Source organism: Haliaeetus leucocephalus, unplaced genomic scaffold (assembly GCF_000737465.1).
Source record: "Haliaeetus leucocephalus isolate CR32 unplaced genomic scaffold, Haliaeetus_leucocephalus-4.0 Scaffold189, whole genome shotgun sequence".
NCBI lineage: Eukaryota > Metazoa > Chordata > Aves > Accipitriformes > Accipitridae > Haliaeetus > Haliaeetus leucocephalus.
Window position 1 is genome coordinate 870,096 of NW_010972625.1, and position 21,282 is coordinate 891,377.

The 21,282-nt window shown below is 44.6% G+C and overlaps 1 protein-coding gene across 1 annotated transcript in view; it reads left to right on the forward strand.

The window, feature by feature from the left end:
* FOXO4 (forkhead box O4) overlaps positions 1–20,018 on the forward strand; it is a gene marked incomplete at its 5' end in the record, with an annotated part of 20,341 nt that extends 323 nt beyond the window's left edge. Inside the window, 2 exons of the mRNA XM_010565333.1 lie at positions 10,908–12,149; positions 17,023–20,018. Coding sequence (XP_010563635.1) covers positions 10,908–12,131 — 1,224 coding nt within the window. The remainder of the gene's footprint in view (positions 1–10,907; positions 12,150–17,022) is intronic.
* Positions 20,019–21,282: the final 1,264 nt, after the last annotated feature.

Consider the following 21,282-nt stretch of genomic DNA (forward strand, 5'->3'; position numbering starts at 1 on the left):
GCTGCCGAGGTGGTGCTGCCGCCTGCGCCGGCCGGCCGGCCGCCCTCCCCGCCGCGCAGCCCCGTGCTCACCTGTTGCTCCTCATCGCCGGGCGGGCTCTGCGCGCTCGACGTCGGTGCCAGCGCCTCATCCCCGCCCCTCGCTGCAGCGCGGCGGCCTGGGGCTCAGCGCTGCCGAAAGCTGCTGAGCTGGTGCAGGTTTGTCCGCCCGCGAGTGCGGGCTAGGGTCCTCTCGGACCCAGCCCAAGCTCCGGCTCTGTGCAGCTGGAGCAGAGAGGAGTGGGCTTCTCTGCGTGGGTGGTTGCAGCGTGGCCCTGTGAGGCTGCTCCTTGTGCCCTTTGTGTTTGGAAAGTTTTCCAGGAAAGGAGCGAGGGTCTGCTAAAAGGCTGTAGGTAAGCTTCTGTGCAAGACGAAGCACCAGTTGAAGGGTTTTTAAATACAAGGCCGCAGTTCTTTGTCACCTGACTGTGCTAAAGCTCAATATAAATAACTGTTTCATAGCAGGCATTCTTGGCTTTCAAGAGGCTCCCTTTAAAAAGGGTGCTGTGTCCCAGAGCAGTGGCGGTGCTGCAGCTGTGCAGGGACTGGGGACCTCTGCTGGAGTTTGGAAAAGGGAAAGCAATGTATTTCTCCAAAGTTTCGGCGTTGTCTTCTCGCTCTGGAAATAGGCACGTGCAAAGTTCTATTGAAAGAGCTAAACTCCATTTCCGTCTTCTGCAGGTGGCAGCCTGGTGGTCCCATTCTCTTTAGTCAAAGGAACTCCAGCAAAGAGAAGAGGAGATGTGAGAGCTGGATTGCGAAATAGTCCCTCAGGCTGTCCTGATATATCATAGTGGATGCCATGGTGACTGGAGTCTAAAGAGTGTGATATTGCTTTCGCTGCAGACTGGAATTACACTTAATGCCACACTCTCGTTTGCAGTGTACCTCTCCGTTTGCGGTGTTAGTTAGCAGTTTGTCCATGCTGCAGTTCTGCGGCAGCTTGAGCCAGTGTGGTTTGGGGCTTCCGTGACTCCAGCCACGCATTCCTCTGCCTATGTGACGAAGCAGTAAGTCAGCACAGAGAGTTAATTTTGCAAAAAAGAAAATGGATAACTTTTTCTGGTAGGTTAGCTTTCAGCTAGCTCAGCTCTCTGAAGTGGCACACCATGTGGTTGCATGAGTGCGAATGTTTGCTCAAATGAGGGTAGGAACATGGTGAGAGGGACGCAGCTGTCACAGCTTAGGCTGGCAGAGGTCAATACAAAACTTTTCACCCTTGCCATTTATCTGTCTCACTGACAGTTCCTGGAGAGTGCATGTAGTTTGACAAAAATTGACTTTTTTTTCTTCTTTGTGCACACTGAATCCTCTTTATTGAGTTCTGATTTGGGATAGCGCTTGGGTGCATTTTCTTCAGAAGATTTGGTGGTCTCACTGGAAGATAGTTCTTGCTTCCTCAGGCTAGGCGTGCTGTCCTGGTCCTGCTGCTGCTGTGTGGAGTCACATTATTTTGGCAGACAGTTTGTGGAACTGGTGCGTTTCTTCTTCAGGAATGTGTCTGTATCTGTTTGGCCTGAGACTAAAGTTCAGTGTGGCTTCTGAAATGCATCCCCAGATGTCATGGCAAAGGTGGAATATAGTGAAGTGTCCTGCCAGACTGGGTGCTGGAATAGGTAGACTTCTGGCTTGATTGAGTATGGCTGTTCTTTTGTTACATTTGTTCATGTGTAATGGGACCATGAGTCTTTGGTTTTACTCTGTGTTTTAATCATGTATCACTTTTGGGAAACATATAGTTGGATTTAACTTGCAGAAAGGCAGAGATGAGAATTTGTGCACATACGAGGGTTGAGGTCCCTGCTCAGATGCTGTTGTTGTAGCTGTTCTGTGATGACTTTTCAGCGTGAAATTCGTTTGTAGTTTTTCAGCCTGGGAAAGGACTAACTCAAGCTGGCTTTAGTAGGGGAAGAGAACAGAAACTTCTTGCCAGGAAAGATGAGGGAGGGCAGAACCGCAGCAGCTGTGGTGGGAATCAGTCTGCCTTATGATTAGGGCAGTTTAAAACCCTTGACTTCAACCAGCAAACACAAAACAATGATAGAAATACAGTTGGAACTGTTTAAATGCCTGGAAAAATTCTCATTAAAACTTGCTTTCATTTTTAACAAATATTGTCAAAGTTTGGCTTGGTATGTGGGGATATGCGGTTAATCTTACATGCCCAGGAGCGGCAAAGGGGGCTGTGGTATATTCCCTCTGCTCCGTTTTCTTCCCTGCTCACTCTCTCAAATCCTGTTGGCAGGGCTTGGCAAGATGCGTGCCCTATCGCGTGTGACCATAAAGCTCTGAATTCTAGTCTTGCTTTATGTTAACATGCAGTTATATAGATTTGCAACAGGTTTGGGTTCTTTTACTTACTTTAGTCTATTTACATCAAGGTGCATTAGATAAAGGCAGGTTAGACATTTACAGTTTTAAAGATGTGGAATCAATCAAATCAGTTTGATTTTGTGGACTTAGAGTAAATTTAATAGGTGCATGTTTTATATTTAAGACAAACTGAATAAACAAAAGATGTGCCTTCAGTTAAGGAATGGACCTGCCTGGTGTTTTGTTTTCACTGTTCCTTGGTTTTTTTAGAACTGTGAATCTTTCCTTTTATTTTTTTTAATTTGTAAAGTAAAAGAAAAACTTCTTGAGTTGTCTTGGCTTTATTGACTTCTCAGTTTTGAACTGAATGAGTTTGGGTAAAGGAAATTAATGTGGAGCTGCTGCTAAATGCTGATGTAGCATTTTGATGCCTGTTAAAGATAGTACTACAGCTCCTAGAGTTCTGGTATTTCTGTGTTGTTTGGGCAGAGCCATACTGATAATATGTCTTATTTGTATGTAGTGTAGTTCTAATAGAGAATTTAAAATGGGAAATCAAAAGGAATGTGTCTTTAAAAACTTTTTTAAAAATCTACTTTAGTTAATAAACTCATTGTTGCTTCATAATTACTTTACAGCTGTCCTACTCCACTATACAATTGGGGGAAATACAGCTGTTACAGACTGCCAGGGTGTAACCTCTGTGAATTCCGGAAGAATCTGTGTTTTGAGGAAGGTGGTGCTTGCTGTTCTTGAACTGCTTCAAGCACTTTGTAAAGGACGGATTTGCTGGGTGTGCAGTCTGTCCTTTCCCTGCAGTGATTCAGCTGAAGTTAAGAATTAACCAGCCTGAAAGGCAGAAGTGTCCTTGCAGGGGTGTGTCGTGGGGCTTCTTGGTAATCCTCCCCTCGGTGCTCTGCAAGCTGCTCTGTGGATAAGAGGGTAATTGCTTCTGGCTTTGAGATTACTTGGGGGAGGAAGGTGTTGAGGGTTTTGAATAAAGTAGAAGTGCATAAACCCCGCTGAAGCAGTTTGGACTGGTTGTTGCATTTCTCACATCCATGAGTATGAGTTAAGTTTGACACAGTGAGGAGCAACGTTAAGGACTAGTCTTTCTCTGTGAAACATTCTGTGTGTTCTCCCAAAGCTGTTCTTTCCCTTTGTAGGAACAGAATGAACTTTAAAACCATCCTTTTCACCCTCCAAAGACACTTCACTGAAGCAAAAATCAGACTTTTGCTATGCGTGCAAAGTAAAGGAAAGAACAAATGATTCTGCAGTATTGCATTAGTTATAGGAGGCTGAAGTCACACCTCTGCATTCTGGTACTTCTCATTCACTTTGATTCAAATGTGTACGTATATATATACACATACATATGTGCAACAACTCAAGTAGCTGTATTACAAATTAAAAATTACCAAGCATTCAGCTTGTCTGAAACAGAAGGTGTCATCCATCTGCAAACTCAGCTAGCTCTTAATCTTTATTACAGTGGACAGCATTTTACTTTAAACCCTTCCATTCCGTGCTTGTGTTATATGCCTGTTGCCCATAGTTGATATTAATCGTTGACCAGATGGATTGGGAGACCTAGCTGAGGGCTCCCAGGTGCTTCCTTGCATGTACTCTGCAATTCAGTTTATGATGATAGAGTGACTTCACCGGCTTCCAGTGCCATAGTGCTGTCTCTGAAGGTCCACGGCCTCTCCCAGAGCTGAAGGTGTCTGACCTCCTGGCAAGCATGTGCAGAGCTCCCTCAGGTTAGAGCAGCTGCTCATCCTGTGGCCCTCTGAAGTTCCTCCATGAAAGAGTAATAGGCCAGCAGACAAAAGCAAGCCTCTCCAGTCTTCTGGACTATTTCTGCTGTGCTGCAGCTGGTAGGTTCTGCCATGTTATCCTTAGGCCCTGCAAATAAATTCCAGTTCAGTGGGTACAAAATTATATGAATACTTGTTTTGGTAAAGATGAAAAGTTTATTGTTCATTGGTGTGTTGACTGCTGTTTAGCCAGCTTTTGGTTTTTTTTCTGTTGTCAGATCTACAAAAAAGCAATGGTCAGTTCCTAAAATAGTCACATTAGCTGTTTGTTTATATCCACCTGGGCTGTGCTGGAGTGTGCCTGTATCCTTGAAGATTTTTTGGCTCAGACTTGTCAGAATCATAGCTTCTTAACATAGACAGGTAAGGGCCAAATCACTTATCAGGAGAGCTTTCTTTAATTTCACAAAGAAACCCTTTATCTGGAAAGGAACATCTGGTGAGAACACTTCACACAGGTTTACTTTTGATAATGATAATTTCAAGATGGTGGTTTGAGAAGACATTCAAAATATTTCCCTGTCTTTGCTCACTGGGGCATAACTGACTTGATGCCAAAAAGCAAAAAGAAACATAAAACTTAAACTCCACATCTTGGCTCTGAACAAAGCGTGATTCTGTGCAACCTTCAGCCCAGTGCAGGTTTGTGCATAGGGGAGGCTCAGTCCAGAGTCTGGGTCTCTCTCTTCTGCACAGAGCCATTGACCTCAGTCTGTGAAGAAAGAAGGTTACTTTCTGTTGATTGCGCTGAGAAAGCCCATAGTGTTTACTCCTAAGTTCACATGCCTGAAATTATGCAATTCCCTGTGAAACCTTCTGACACTAGAGATGAAGAATTGCTAAATCGAATAGTGATGGAATAAATGGAATAGTGATGTATTGCTGTCATTACTGGTACTTAATTTGAGTCCAGTTAATCTTTAGTGATGTTGTACGTGCTGCTTTCCATTAAATTGGGATTATTTTGGTTTCTTGGAAGTTGCTGCCCTGCAAGGGGAGGGAGGGTCTGGCTGTTTGAATCCAGAGTAGCTGAGGGTGGGTGGAAACTGCTGGACTCTTGCAATTACCTCATATGCCCCCAAATGTATTCCTGTGGTGTTAGTGCTTAGTCCTGGCAGCAGGGAGGTGTTCTCTGTCTCAGCTGCTGACAACCTAGCTGGGTTTCCTTAAAGCAGGGAGGAAAACAACAAACAGAAGCTGAAAGACAGTTGTTCAGAGGCTGTAGTGAAGAGTCTAGCATGGAAACCTGAGGAGCATGGGTAGGTTTTGTCCATCAGTCTTTCTTTTAACAGAATCTTTTACCTTATAATCCCATTAATCCTTAAATGGTCTGGCCATAGCAAGTAGTCTGGCCTAGGTGAGGGCCTGGTGAGGAGGGAGGAAGGCCGCTGGGCATGGCAGAATGTTGTGGACAGGAGGGTGGTGAAGTGCTGGGTGTGGAAAATGAGGCTGGTGGCAGTGCATGGGAGCAGGATGATGGTGCAAGTGTGGGGTCACCAGGTGTCCTATTTTTCAGGTGGGATAAAACTTAATGATGAGTGGTCAACTGTGGTGAAGGCCTACCATTGCAATGTAGAGGCATATACTTAGCCCTTGTTAAAGTGGGCTTCTCCCAAACAAGGTGTAATGCCCTGAGTAAGTATGGAAGTGCAAGATTTATTTTTTTCATTTGAAGCCTTATGGAATGTAGATGTCCCCCTCAAAAGTTGGGGAGAGCTTGTCTTTTGGCAAAAGTCCATCTGCCCTGTGCCATGCCAGTCAAATTACCTGAAGATTTTGCTGCTGCTCTTTCGTGCTCCCTGCCAGTCTGTTCTGGAAAGCTGCTTTGCTGAAAGATTATTCCTTACAGCACAGCTTATTTACCAGGCAGTCGTTGGAGAAAGCTGCTCCTGGACTGCTGGTATTACTTGTTCCAACAAGTTTCTTCTGTACTATCTAATCCTGAACAGCTTTTGTTGTATATGCCTGCCTGTCTTGGTAAACTTGTAGATTGCCTCAGTCTTTGCTTTGTAGAGAGCTAGGATTTTCTTCTTCTGGGCTCCCGTTGAAAGATTACAGGAAGGAAGATGTTCTTCCTAGGATACAGCTCCCTGTCTGCAGAGCTTGGTATCTGTGCTCACGTGTGCCTTCTGGATGGAGATTGCTGGGGAAATGTTTTAGCTCCCTGGCTCTGGAGCAGTTGTTTACTTGCTGGAGTGTAACTTTACAAAATCTCTGCAACGAAGACTTTCCTGAAGCCTTTGGAGCCAAGTGGCTGGGTGAGTGCTGAGACAGGCGCTGACAAATGCAGCAGGCAGGGCGTTCTCCCCTTGCAGCCTCCCAAGAATGCCATGGCAAATGATAATTCGGCACAATTATAGGTCTGGCTTTGGAACATGGCCCTGTGCTGGGATGTGACCATGTTCTTTGTATGCCTCCGAGGCAGTGAGAGTGTATTACAGGCAGCTGCAGTGATTGCATATATTATTTTGTTTTTCCTGTCACTCATTTTCTTGAGTGAGACTTTTTGTTAAGAAATCTGGTGCATCTGTGGTTTGTAGTAGAAACTGGACGTTTCCCAGGAGAATGGGCCTCGCCCTAGGGAGCAGTGATTGAAAGTCCAGGCAAATGTGGGCAAGCACAAAATTTTCAAGGATAGCTACTGTTTCTTCTGTCTTTCTCAGCATAGTTGTGCTTGGCCCCAAGTGCCCTGTTAGCACAGGTCATGCACCACTGCTGTGTGGACAAGCTCTTTTGGGCAGGGCACAAGAGCCTCCTGCTCCTGTCACATCAGTGCCTAGAAGAAAGTACATCACAGGAGCATGAGTTTAAGCTTGTTTTTAGTGTGAGGAGCCTTAAAGTCTGAACAAACCATTCTGAATGTTCTGACCTGCTCTGAGTAAAACTTCAGTTTTATGGTAGATAACCTTGGCCTTACCTACAAAGCCATGCAGTCCCCTGGAAAGGATGTCACTGGCATTCTGTCTTCTATGTGACCCACGTGTGCATTTTTGATAGTATCTTGGTGTCTATGGCAGTAGTCCAGAAGGCTGACAGGGTGGGATAATTGCTTGTTTGTGCTGCCAGCTCCTGTGGCTAATTGCCCATCCTGAGACCAAAGCACTGTTCGGTGCTGGGCAGGGTCCACAGCAGCACTAGTGCTGGTGTGGGGGCAGGCCTGGTACAATGGCGAGGTGTGTTCCTGTCCTTTAAATAGGGCTAGGAGATTTTATCAAAGAAGAAGATTTAATGTTGTGGTAACTGAGATTTAGGAAATAGTTTTGTGTATGCTGCTAGCCACACTTCTGTGGCTGGTCTATATACCCTAGCTTGTACACACAGTGGTTGGGACCTAGTGAATGGTCCACCCTTCAGTGCACAATAAATGTCTCTAGCCAAACTTTGACTTTTTTGCGTAACATGTCATTAATTTCAGCATGGTTTTGTCTGAGTGTGGTTTACAGGACTCATCTTTGATCTGTGATGGATTAGACACACAGACTGGCGTTTCTTTCACTGCAATACTTAACATACAGCCACAAGAACCTCTATAAGATATCTGAATAAACAGCAGTAAGCACCCCTATACTAGTTGTTGAAGAGGTCCCTAAGGATTTGAAGGATTCCTGCCTGTGCCTCTTCTTTCACATCATGCTTCCTTATGGTCAAAGACTTTGCAGAGCAAAGACCTTGTGTGGATTGCAGGTGCTCAGACCAGCTGGGATCCTCATGCACTGCTGAAGTTGAGTGTCTAAAAAGTTAATGTCATCTGTATGTTTCTGGTTTGAGTTGCTTAACATCAAGAAAGGAAATACGTCAGGGTTGCCTGGGTGACTGAACTCTGTCATTTCCTCTCCTGTCAGGTTTGACCTGGAGTTCTGTGATTATTTTAGTGGAATTGATTTGTCCGTTACTTTCTCAATGAGATTTGAGGGTGCCCTCCATATGTTAGGTGTATTAAATCATTCTAGCAGATGCATGCTTGTGCTGGGGAGCATGCAGTGTGCAAGTGTGAATCTCTTGTGCTGTTTCACAGCACCCAGGCTGGTAGGTGCATTTGTTCAGTTGTATTTTGGGACTCTATCAACTTGAGTCTCCAGTATGCAGGCAAGCTCAGTCATCCGGGTGTGTTATGGCTCTGGGTGCTGCTGCTGCAGTGGTGAGCTGCCTCGCAAAGTCTGCAGGAGAGGTGCAAAAGTGGTAATTTAGGCGTTGCAGTTTTGACAGCAGTTAACCCTAATGTAAGAAGTGTTTGGGTTTTTTCCTCTGCCTCCAGCCACACATTCTGTTCTCTTCCTTAGTTGTCGGCACTTAACCCCCACAGTGAGGTAGTTCAAAAAACACACAGAGATAACAGAGGCAGGAAAAGTAATTTTCAGGAAGGACAGGGCTGCTTTTATGTTGGGTTAGCTCTCTGAAGCAGCTCATAGGGTCACAGATGCTTGTTTTATGGGAGGAGGAGAGTTTGAAGATGAGGAAGGAAGGAGTGGTACAGCAGTTACCTGTTTCTACAGCTATTAGCCATTATGACAGTTTAGCAGTAACATGTAGAAGCACTTTGAAACTGTTTCATAAAAGGTACCAGGCTTTGCATATTTGTGTTCATGTGAATCCTAGTCTTATTCCAAGAAGTCTTATTTCAAGCTGCTTTTCAGCCAAAAAACTAGAAAACTTGATACTAAAATTGTCACTTGGGATACCTGAAGTGGTTCTGATTTTCTTGGGGTTTCAGTATTACTGAAATGCTTGCACCAGTGCAGTGTGATTTTGCTGACACAGGAATTAAAACCTGGCTATAGCCATGTGTGAGAAGAAAAAAGTATATAGTTAGCTGTGAAATTTTGAAATCCTGAACCTATTGGTTTAAAGTTCCATTTTAGTAAATGAAGCTAAAAATCAGGTGGTTGTGAGACTCCAAATGTATACTGTGTGTACAAGCTACTGGGTCATTCCTGATGGGACTGAGTGTCATCATGAGTTCAGGGATTACTTTCAGGAGACTAAATGAAGAATTAGTGAAAACCTAGTGGTTCTTATTGCTGCAGCAATATGCATTCAAAGTCATGCACGTTTATGTGGGGAAAGAGAGGGGGTTCTTTGGAAATGAAAGGAGCAACATTCCAGGAGACAGGGGGCCAGTCTGAATTACTTTTTTTGAGACTTGAAGGAAAAGAAAGCTTTATTTAGAGAAGAGGCCAGGCAGGAGTGTTGTATAGCTATTACTGTGAACAGCTTAAATAATAAAACTGTGTCAGAGCATTGACTGACACATGTTCTATCAGGCCCTGGCTCCACAGTAACCCTTGGGGTGCTCTCTGAGTAAGAGCATACATATCTTTTGATACCGATCACAAGCAGCCAGTCTTCTCCAAGTCCTCAACAGCCAAAAGTTAAAATGGAAGCTAACGCAGAGTGGTTCTCACATCTCCTTCCCTCTCCATGAAAACTTTCCACTTTGCCTGTATTGTTTATCTACACCTGCTTTGTTCTAGGATAGTAATTTTGGTGAGGTGGCCAAAATTAGCATCTTGAGGACTTGTCTGAGAGGAAGAGGGTGGGGAGAGGGAAAGCAGCAGGCAGGAAAGAACTATGTTCAGAAGTGGTGGGAAAGGATGATAAAAGCAGAGTTCACTTTGTTCAGAATTAAGAAAGCATGCATGAAAGCTGAAGGCTGCTATATACCTTTTAGTTTATATGAAAAAGATGTTGTTCTTGGACCACTGTTATGCTACCAGTGTAGCACCTTTTAATAATATGTAATTTGACCATCTGAACAAATTAAATGCAAGTATCAAACAAATGCACGACAGGCCTCATGGGTTTTTTACGGAGGATCTGCTCAAACAGTGAGATTATTGCTTGCCAGTTCTAAAATACCAGGGAGTTTATCAGTTGCAGGATGAAAATTCAGTTTGAGGATGGTGTACAGATATGTTAGCTTGCAGTTTCCAGCAAAGCTAAACCAAAAGAAGGTAGTTGGGAGGGGCAAGGAATGTGTGCCTTGCCAAACAGAAAGATGGGATAGGCTAAAACTGGCATGTACTGTGTGGGAGTGCACTATCTGCTGAACATCTTACCGCATTAGAAACACACAGAGGAAGGCGTACTGTCTCCTTGCAGAGTGAGGCGGGCAGGGTCCAGGATTAACAGGACTCTTGTTCCACAAAGTTTCTCTCATTTCTCTGGTTTTGGGATGAAGATGGTAATGGGCGTACTGAATGAGAAGTGTTTTGCCATTTCTCTTCACCCAGTCTGTTTGATTCACTGCTATGCTGTGCTCAAATCAGTCTGAAAACTAGTCATATAAAAATTAAAAACTTCAGCCAGACTTATGCTGTCTAATAGGGTTGGCAGAAGGATGGGAGCAGTATTAGCTCAAATTCAGTTAGGCTCATTTTGAAGTTGCAAGCTGTATTTGGGAATTTGCTTAGTTGCTCTATGGTATGCTTAGTTTTTTGCAGATTCTGTATGGTCTTGAAAAGTTCCTTTGTGTTAGTATTTTGCTAGTTGGAAGCTGCTAGTTGTCACGGTAGTTTCACCCTCCGTGCTGCAGTGAGACATGGCATTGCTTGCTAGTTGGTGTCAATCATGTGCAAGCAGAAGTAGCAGGTTTTTATGGGTATGTCTTTGTTATAACTTTCTTCTCTGGATACTGCCTGAATGTGTTTATGCTTGTGAGGTTTCTAGGTGGGAGGTGTGTCAACTGTCAGGTCCTCATATCTTGGATTTGTTTTTTTGTTTGGTTTTTTTTTTTCAGAACTCTATTAGACATAACCTGTCCCTGCACAGCAAGTTTATTAAAGTCCATAATGAAGCCACAGGGAAGAGCTCTTGGTGGATGCTCAATCCTGAGGGTGGTAAAAGTGGAAAAGCACCAAGAAGAAGAGCTGCCTCCATGGACAACAGCAGCAAACTTGCAAAAGTCAGGGGTAAAGCATCCAAAAAGAAGCCTCCTCTGCAGTCTGCTCCAGAATCCACTGCTGACAGTCCTGGCTCCCAATTCCCTAAGTGGCCTGGGAGCCCATCCTCAAGAAGCAATGAGGACTCTGACATGTGGAACACCTTCCGGCCTCGAACCAGTTCCAATGCAAGCACCATTAGTGCCAGACTTTCTCCTATCCTGACAGAGCAGGATGACCTCCACGATGAAGAGTTGCTTCCTTCTTTAGTGTACTCCAGTGCATCTAGCAATGTTCCACCAACTGTGACTGAGGAGCTTGAGCTCATTGATGGCTTAAACTTGATGTCTCCCAGCTCATCTGTGTTATCTACCCAGCAGTCTGCCTCGAGTGGTCAGATCCAGAGAGATTCCAGTTTTTCTTTGCGGAGCCCAAATTCAGCTGGTCAGACCACTACTTTTGGCAATTCCCTGTTTAACCCTGTTGATATCTCACTGCAAAGTTCTGTCAGCCATTTCTCTGCCCCTCAGACCTTGGAAGCTCTTCTGACACCCAGCTCTCCGCCTCCAAGGGATGTTATGATGACTCAGGTGGATCCAGTTCTCCCACAGACTGGTAACAGGATGAGCAGCCGAACTCTTCTGCTTCTAGGTGGACAAGCCGCCCAGAATAAAATGAGCTCAGGCAATCCACGAGGAAAGCCTATAGAGCAGCAGGCAGAACCAGTCAGTGCCAGCATTTTGCCATCAACACTTCCCATAGTAACATCTCCTCAAAACACTGCCAGCATCACCAGTTTGAAGGCTCCAGTTTCTGCAACAACTGCCCAGTCAGTCCAGCTGGGCAGTCCACTGCTTCTTTCTTCTGCTAGCCCTGCTCCCTTGGGATTGAACCAGGACAGGCTGCCTATTGACCTGGACATTGACATGTACATGGAGAACCTTGAATGTGATATGGATTACATAATCAACAGTGAACTTATGGATGGAGAAGGACTGGACTTTAATTTTGAACCCATTCTGTCTACTCCCAGCTATCCCAGCACCTCGCAGGCCTCCAACCATACCTGGGTACCAAGTTAACTTCAGGAGCACAAAAAGGTAGGTGTAGTTATGTAAAATGCTCTATGGTAGGAACAGCAGTTTCTGGGATGGGTCCTGTGCCTAGCTCTGCAGCAGTTAAAGATACCTCTTTGGAAGCGCTGGTGCTCTTTGAGTAAAAAGCTTCTGGGAGAGCTGCATTCCCTTGTAGAAGGAGAAAAAGCTGTGTAAAGGTAGGTAGACTTAACTTACCAGGTAGTAAACTCCTTTATGGAGTAGAGCAGCAACCTGAATGAAACTCCTGTTGTCTCTTGTTACCAAAGATGACTGCACTACAGGACGTTGGTCTCTGCCATGCAATGCCTATAGCTCTGAAGTTCACATGAGAGCATATGCTGATTCCATAAATAAAGACATGATCCTGTATATACAGAATGGTTGAACTGAGCCAAGCACATGCTGTGTTTCTATACGGGTTATTATTACCCTTGCAAAATTTTCTAGTATGTGTAGTTGCAAAGAGTGTCTGTGTCATGACTGCCTGCTTTGCCCTGTGTGTAGCAGGACACAATCACTCTCAGTTAGCAGACCTTCTGTCCTTCCCTTATCTGGGATAGTGTCTGTAAAGTCTGGTAAGCTGGTTCATCAGCATTAACTGCTGAATTGCTTATGTACCCATTATTGGAATGGGAATGGGGGACAGGAGTATGCAGTGTGAATGGAGGTGGAAGGAGAAAGGGTGCGTTAGTGCTATCCCATGCACAGCAAAGCTGTCTCTTCAGTGATCTTTCATATTTGCACAAAAATTTCTAGAGTCAGTTTGGCAAATAGTTTATATGAAAGCAAGGTTAAAAATGTCTTATTCTCTGAGGGTGTGTGACACCCTGATATGAAGAAGAATTAGAGCAATGGAGCTGAAGGCATACTTCACACTTGGAGCTCAGTTAGGTAACAGAAAATGGACAGTTTCTTTTATGGACTGGAGCATAGGCTGGATATTGGTTGGAAAGTGGAAGCCTTGCCAAGAGTATTTCCTGTTTAAGAGGCAGGTACAGTATTTGTTAAGTGTTAAAAATTCAACCCCTAATGCTGGCCAGCTGAGCAGGCAGAAGTAAGGGCAAATTGCAGATACTGCTTCAGTTGTGGGAAGCCCTTGAGCTTCAAGGTGATGGAAACTGAGTCAAATTATCATGTACTTGACCTTAATACTTTTTCCTAGGCACCTGAGTAACCTGGAGGTAATTTGGATGAGGTGACGTCTGGAGGCCCAATTCAACCTAAATTTTCTGGTGATTTCTGCTGCTGTTCGTGCTGGAGACCAGATATTAAGTTAAATATTTTTCTGCTCTGCCCCAGTAGAGCCACTCTAGACAAGTGCTTGGGTCTAGACAAAGTGAAATGCTGTCCTTTGAGCCAGTGGTACTTAAACCCTGTGAACATATTGATATACCACTATATATTGACTTTTTAAACACAATTTAACTCCTTCTTATTCCAAGTCCCACCACACTGCTTAGGATTTCATTTATTGTTCTGTCTGTACTTAACAGATCCCCTTACTGTAGGGAGAGGGAAGATCAATCAAGCTTTTCTGTTTCATTATGGGGCTTTTTATAGTCTTGTGCATTTCTTAACTGTGCTCTTACTGAATTACTGAGTGGCTGTCTTAAACTGAATATCTGAACTTCAGGTGGAATATGGAAACTCAGTTTTGATTTCAAAGACAAATTTGGTTGACAGAACATTGGCATCCTTCACCCACATTAGGACTGTTTGCAAGTTAGTGACAGAGGCTGTGGCCTTTTGAGCAGTGTTTCCACTGGATATTGTTCTGAGCTTTTGTGTTTTGTTTTTTTTTCATGCCATGCTAGGGCAGGCCATCATATTTGGGGTATACATTGACATTGCAGGGGTGAAATATTTGTCACAGAAGTGTTTTCAAAACATATGCAAACTGTTCTGCATTCCTGGGTGCATTAATTACCTGGGCTGGGTAGACAAGACCTCTCTCTACAGAATATCAGGCATAGATTATTTTTTTAAGAGCGTAAAGCAGAGAAGCTGAGGGAATGTTTATCAAAGGGTAGAGTCTAGTACTGGTGAAGATGTGACTGTAATCAAATGCTTAAGAGGGAGAACATGAGCTCTTAACAGCCTGGTTATGTTCTTGTTCCATATTATTATTCCATACTTAGCATGTGAATTGCTTAATCAAAACAGAGGAACGATCTGATGTTAAAAACCCTGGATTCGCTTTGTTCCATGCGTGAAGTTGAAGTGATACTTTCTGGGAAATACACTGGACACATGCTCACTAAGAAAGGAGTGAGATCTGGAACAAGTTCTGAACCAGTACCGTGTTTCAGCAGAAAGCATAGCTCCTACATGCCTCTTGGTGAACAATTCTTAACAGCAGTACTGCACTTGGAGAAGTGACACTCTGTTCAGTGTGCTTTGTTTCAAGCCTTTTATTCTGTCTTTAGATTATGTTTGCTTCTTCTGAGCTTTGCAAAGCTTTTCAGTTTTGCCTGTATCCTGGAATCCATGGAGTGGGATGAAGGGGAGCTTTTTCCCCAAAGGAGAGCAAGTATTGTGTAAAACACTGCCAAGACAGAGAGATGGGTCAGGTTTCTAAGAAAGGGGGAACAGGGCAGGCATGGAGAGAAATAGGAGTGTCCCTGGAGGTCAGGAAGGACCATGGGAAAAGGTGGCAGAATGTTTTATCAAATTTACAAGTTCCAAAGCCAAGTGAGCTACAGTCATCAGTGTCTGCACTCAGGTCAAGATTGTGTCATCTCTCCCTTCTCCGATTCTGTTACTGCAGTGAGTTATTAGGGTCCCTGTTTGGAAATCACTGTTCAGGGAAAGCATGGCTGCCACTATATATTGTTCCAATGTATATTGTTGCAGTGTGACAGGCTTTTTTCCTTTCATATCCTTTCTGTGAATGTGTTTTTTCCATGTTAAATTCACATTGGCAAAAGCTAATCTAAGTGATCGCTAACCTAAAGCTGTCCTTCTGAGTAGTTACTGTGGGCTTAACCTTTAGATTTCTGGGTCAGTTATGGGTGTAACACTGAGCAAAAACTGTTCATCAAAAATGCCAGTGATCACACTCATTTGAACACCCAGAATGAAACTGGAGCTGGGGAAGTATTTATCTTTGTAGGCAAGAGAAGATCTTTAGAAATAAGTACTTGGTCTCTCTGCAGCACTTGTGAAGACACAAGCTAGTTGATGTTACCCGTGGTGCTCAAAGCTGATGTGACTTTATCCCCTTCTTGCAAGTTAAATCCTAAAGAGCTTGTCCACAGCTTCGCCACAAGTCTGTTTGAACCCTTTGACTCTTTACTTGGAGATTAGAGATGAAACATTGAAACTTTGCCTCTGCCCAGCAGCAATGCAACACCCACAAACCTAGTTATTAGCCACAGAGGAAGAAAGTCAGCATGTGAATACTTTCCTTGACTAGGAAAAATAGAAATTGTACAATTTCTGCTGCTGCTGACTGGTAGCTGTGGCTCACTTAGTTGTAAACCTGCCATTCACTAGTTAAGGCGCTGGATGTGCAAGCCATACAGAGTGACTTACGGGTGCCTTAGTGAGCAAGGTCATGGAAAAGGGGTAGCCACAGCTGGAATTAGATGGTGGCATGCAGATGCTCAATCACGGGCAACCACTCTTGCCTTCAGCACTTAATGCAATTGTCCTCCATTCTGGTCGTGGGAAGTGTGGGTGGCCACCCGGCTGTCTCTGAGCAACTCAGGGACTGCTCATCTACCTCTTTTATGTGTTTCTGCAAGCCAGTAGGAGGAATAACTGGGAATAGAATTGCCTCTTTTGTACAGTGGTACAGTTTGTGTCTCATTGAGTATAAAGTCTGTCCAATGTTCTGGTGGACGTTAGTTACTTATCTTTAGTTTTTCAGTTAGAATCCCTAAAGCTTCATAGCCTGGAGAACTCTTTATCTCTTGCCCAGCTTGGTCTGGACTCGTGGTTTTCTTGCTGTGCTCTATCTAATTCCCTTTGCTCCAAACACTGTATTTTTGTCTACCAGAACATTAATAAATAAAACCCCCATCAACTTAAGTTTCCTGAAGTAGCCTGTTGCTCTGGCTTCTGTTTTAAGTTACTGTCTTTTCTTGTTCAGGGCTAATTCCCTCTTGTAGCTTCTTTCTGTTTCCACAAGTTTATTCATGCTCACTATTACTGAATGCAACTGTTGGGATGCCCTACATTTATCTCTCTATTCTGCCTTCCAAAGTGGATCATAGGCCTACAGTGGAGGTTTTATGTCAGTGTCTTAAATCTGCTTAGACCTATTCCAAGGCTTGTTTGAACGAGTTGTGGTAGCTTTGTTGAGGTGAGGCAGAAAACCTGAGAAGGGATCTTTAGACTTGCAGGGAAATGAAGTATCTAGAAATGTTTAATTACTTGTAGGTGGATATAGAATTTCTTTAAGTGGGTGAGCATAAACAGTTGTAGTGTGTGATCTTTAAAAATCCTTTTTTTTTAGTCCTTTCCCTACCAATTGATATTTGTGGTTGCTTAGGGTGAAGAGTAATTTTTCTCTTCCTTGCTGCTTTCCTGCAATGCCTCTTGTGCTAGCCAAGTCCTTCTTTAAACCTCTTTATCTTGCAGAGCTCTGTTGGTGCTGTCAGCTTACAGGAGGAGTGCTTACTTTTGACCTTTATGCTTTTGTTTTGTCTTTGTCTCAATTGTACTCTGAAGCTTGGAGCTGAGCAGTTGCATCCTCCACTTGACTCTCCATTGATCAAGGTCTCTTATGATCTGTGTTTGTTCTTTGCTGGAAGTTGGCATCCTTTTTGCAGCAGAGGCTGATTGATAGTAATTAACTCCTTATCTATGCATCCAGGATTCCCACTGAAGCTGAGATCTAACCATTCACTCTATTTTTTTTTTTTCTTCCTAGTGTCCTTCAGGTTTTGAACATTGGGTTCTGACTTCACTTCCCACCCCTGGCAGAGAAAAGAATGGAGCACGTTGGATTTGGTTTCCCTGCACACCACACCTTGGGCAGAAGGGGCTGCCCACCTGGGAAGAAGGGGCAACCTGCATCTGGCAGCAACAGGAAGAGTTTAAAAATAATAATCCTGTTATGTGCCATGGCTCTTCCTACAAACCTGACCCTGCCTTGGACCATCTGGAGAAACCCTGGGCTCTACATGTCCGAAGAGGAGCCCTGGTAAAAACCTCGGCCAGAAGACTCTGTGCCAGGCAATAGCATTTTCCCATGTGAAGAGTTCGGTTTGCTGGAGGAATCTCTCAATGGCTATCCTCTCTCTGCTATGGCAGAAAGTCTCCCAGTGCCTCGGACTGGCGGAGGGCAGGCTCTGCTCTCACTTGGCTTGCCCTCTGGGACAAAGTAGTTGGATGTTTTCATTAAGCCACCAGATGTGCACTTGGTATCCCACAGACTTGCAGAGGAATTGGAAGGAGCTTGTTGGTGGAAGCCCTGTGGGAAAAGGGTGCAGTATTTCAGGGGTTGGTTTCAGTGGTTTCAGCGTGCCCATCTCTGGAGCGCCCATTTGTCGTTCTGCAGGGAAGGGTGGTGGTTGTGGTGCAGAAGGCTTCCTCTTGTCCACCTGAGTGGAACAGGAGGACATTGAGTTTTTCACTGTGCCAACTGAGCCCCATTGAATCAGAAGCACGTTTCAAGAAGTCCCTATGCTTTTCTCAGCACTTTCCTGACACGCCATGCTGCTGTAAAATAAGCACAGGTGCTAATAGCTGTTTCTGGGACATAAAAACATCATTTTGGCTTTGTTTCTGATCTGTCTTGCTACAGCAGAGAAATGGAAAGCCTGGGTGTGGCCTTAACAGAGCCCTGGTTGCTTTTCAGAAGGGCATTTTCTATAGATAAAATATTTTTTTACTAATCTGGGAACTTTCTACAGTGAATATGAAGCCAATGTTAAGTGTATCCCCATTAGATGTATTAGGCATCTCTCCCTCTGAGAAGGTACCAGTGACAGACTTCTTTTTCAGAGCTGTATTAGGAACAAATGCATTTGATGTTTGATAATGTATATGATTGAGGGGAAAGAATTGGCAGGTCCCCGTGGTTTCAAACCGCCTTGGGGAAGAGTTGTACATTATTGTAATCTATATGTAAAAGTAGCTGCAAATTACATAGAAGCTTTTCTAAACCTTTTTAAATATATATTATATATTTTAATTGAAAATGAGATTATTGGATTAAAAAAACCAAAAAAACCCAAAAAAACTCCACATTTGCTGCATCTGTCCCCTTGATACCAGATAACACTACAGTATGGAAGGGGACAGGCCTAAGGCATTTTGGGCCAAGAAGCTGAAGATGTCATTGGAAAAGTGGGAAGGGCACCACAGTGTAACTGGGGAATGGCTGCTCTCCCCAGAACAGGCGGAAGGTGCCTGTGTGGCATGGCATTCAGCCACAGCCACTCAGTCTCTTTCCCCAACTGGGCAGTCCCACCAAGCCAAGAGCACAATGTTAGGGAATGCTAATCATTAACAGCATGCTCATTCTCAGCTAATCCCTTAAGTAGCTGGACTGCAGCTGATACATAGGACAGATTCTCTAGTCTGCTAAGAAGATGGTGTGGACTGGATCATGCTAGATCTGCTGACACTCTGGGTTGCCCTTATGGAGGGCACAGTTGGTTTTTTGGTAGCTCACTTTCTGGTTTCTGAAGGTTTTTGTTTTCTTGCTGAAGTTTCTGCTACTGCTGGGGAACTTGAAGCCTGTAGGTACACCTTTGCAGATGTGCCTGGGATCCTGTCCTGCCTCTTTGTTCTTGCAGGACAGAAGCTAGGAGTCAAGAGGTTAGTTCAGAACATCAGCTGGCATGTTTCTGCCACTTTTTTGGTGTTTGCAGTGGCAGGATTTGTGGGAGACATGCTGCTTTCATTGTGTTCTGGTGGGCTTGGTCTGGCAGAAAGCCTTTCCAATCCTTTCTGAAGGTGGCAGTGGCTTCTGTTCAGAAGGTTTATATCATGCAGTGCTATGAGACGTACTGTTCTACCACCTTGTCTGCTCTGTTTTCATAGGTTTCATTTCATTTTCACTTGAGCGGAGATTGGAACAGGAGCAGTTTGTCTGATTACCTGCAACAAGGAGTATTCAACAGTCTTATTTTTAGGATGCTCTGCCATCAAAGCTTTTGAATAGTTTGATAACCTTTGCTTTGAAGGCTGCCTTCATGGCAGACCTCATGGTAGTATGTTTCAAATTTACCCACAGTCTGCATGTCTGGCCATGCCTCATTGTAACAAACAAACAAACAAAAAGGCAGACCCTGAACTGGGATCCCATGTCTTGCAGACTTGAGTCATGGATGCCCATTCTCACTGCAGGTAGTTTATTACACAAATAGATGGACACCATTTCCACAAACACCTGATGGCATGTGTTGCCCAAATGAATTGGCCATTGTGGGCCGCAGCTAATGGGTCTGGTGGGATTTGTGTTACTTGGCACATAATGTACCACTTTGTCAGCTTGGGCCCTGAGGGAAAATGAATCCCATGATCTCCAGAGCAAGTTGACTGGCTGCCTGTGCTTCACAGCCATGTATCAAAGGACAAGACATCGGTATGTGTGGTCATGTTATATGTGAATCTCTAGCTCGTTTCTCATGAAAACAGAACCCAAAGCAATAGGGAAGACAATATTAGTAACCACTGCTTCAGACCTGCAAATCCATGGTGAGCTGTTTCTGGCTGGGTTGGTCTGTGGGGAAGAAGTGCTGTCTTCAGGCTGTTCCAAGGTGTCCCCTAGGTGTGACAGCACTGGGAACCTGGCCTGATCTCTGGCTGCAGAGAGCCAGGCCCTGAGCACTCAGGTAGCGCCCTGGAGAGATCTGACATACTCTCAGCTAGTACATGTCCTCAGCCTGTTCCAGTTGAAGGAGCTGCAGCCCAGGTACACCAAGGCTCATCGTGGTTGGTGCCCTACAGTGTGAGTTCATGAGAGACTCTGTCCTTTTATTAAAGAAAAGACCCCCTTTCTCCCCCCCCCCCCCCCCCCCCCGCAATGCTCCCAAGCTGGCCTCCTGGCCACAGCACTGGAGACAGGAGCACCTCTGGCTGGAGTCCTGCTGTACCAGTCTGCTGATGGTGACATCTCTGTCGTGCAGCACTCTGTGCAGGTGCTCTCTGTCTCCTCAACACAACAGGAGCTGGCAGTGGTTGAAGAAGCCTGAGAATGTGCTAGTGCTGAGGATGGTGTTCAGAAGACTAACGGTGCTCCAGGAGTGCTCAATAAACCATGAATGTAATGCTGCAGGCTCAGGCAGGCAACTTAGCTTCTCGTTTGTATGTGTAGCATGTTAGCTTGGATCATGGGCAAAGAGGGCAGGGATGCAGAGAATCAGGAGTTCCCCAGCCCCTTCTCAAATAACTTTACATAAACTTGAGCTTTTCTAGCCTGGGACATTTCTTCATAGGACACAGGAGACTAAAGTTCCTAAACTGCTGCTTGCTGAAAGGCTGTACCTGGCAGAGGGTTGCTCAATACTTGTCCAGTTTTTTGTATTCTTGCCCAAAGTGTTTGCTGCTGACTGCTGCTGGATTCAGGATAGTGTCTTGGTGGACCTTCATTCTGCATTAGCACTGCAGGCCCTGTACTTGTGGGCTGGTTTTTGCTCAAATGAAGGATTGGGCTGGAATTTCAAGAGCAGCTGTGAGCTGGGTCGGGAGGGGCCAGTGACATGGGGATTGATGCTCTGGGATTAAGTACCCTGAGGGGAGTGGACAGGGGAGTCCTGGCATGAAGCCTTACATTGCGCTGTGTGCATTTTCCTTGTCCTCGCTGAGCTTGGGTAACAAGTTTCTTCATCTCCAGAAGATCAAATGCCATCTTTCACAGAGTGAAGCCACCATGCAGCTCTGGGTTGCGAAGGAGATTTGGGTAACTAGGCCCATGGAGCCTAGCAGGAGGCAGACTTGATTGCTTTTATTTACACCCAGGTTTAGCAAATTGCTTGAGCCTTCTTTATAACTTAAGCATATTTTACTATACTCCCAGCTTCCTGTGAGAGCTTGGAATATTGAAAGCTTCTTGGAGCCCTTAGTTTTCCATGTTGGTGTGTCTAAAAACATGTCATCCCCCACCCTGTGCTGCTTTAAAAACAGCAGTCAAATCATCCTGGTAAGTGAGAGGAATGAAAGCAGTGGGAGCGTTCCAGAG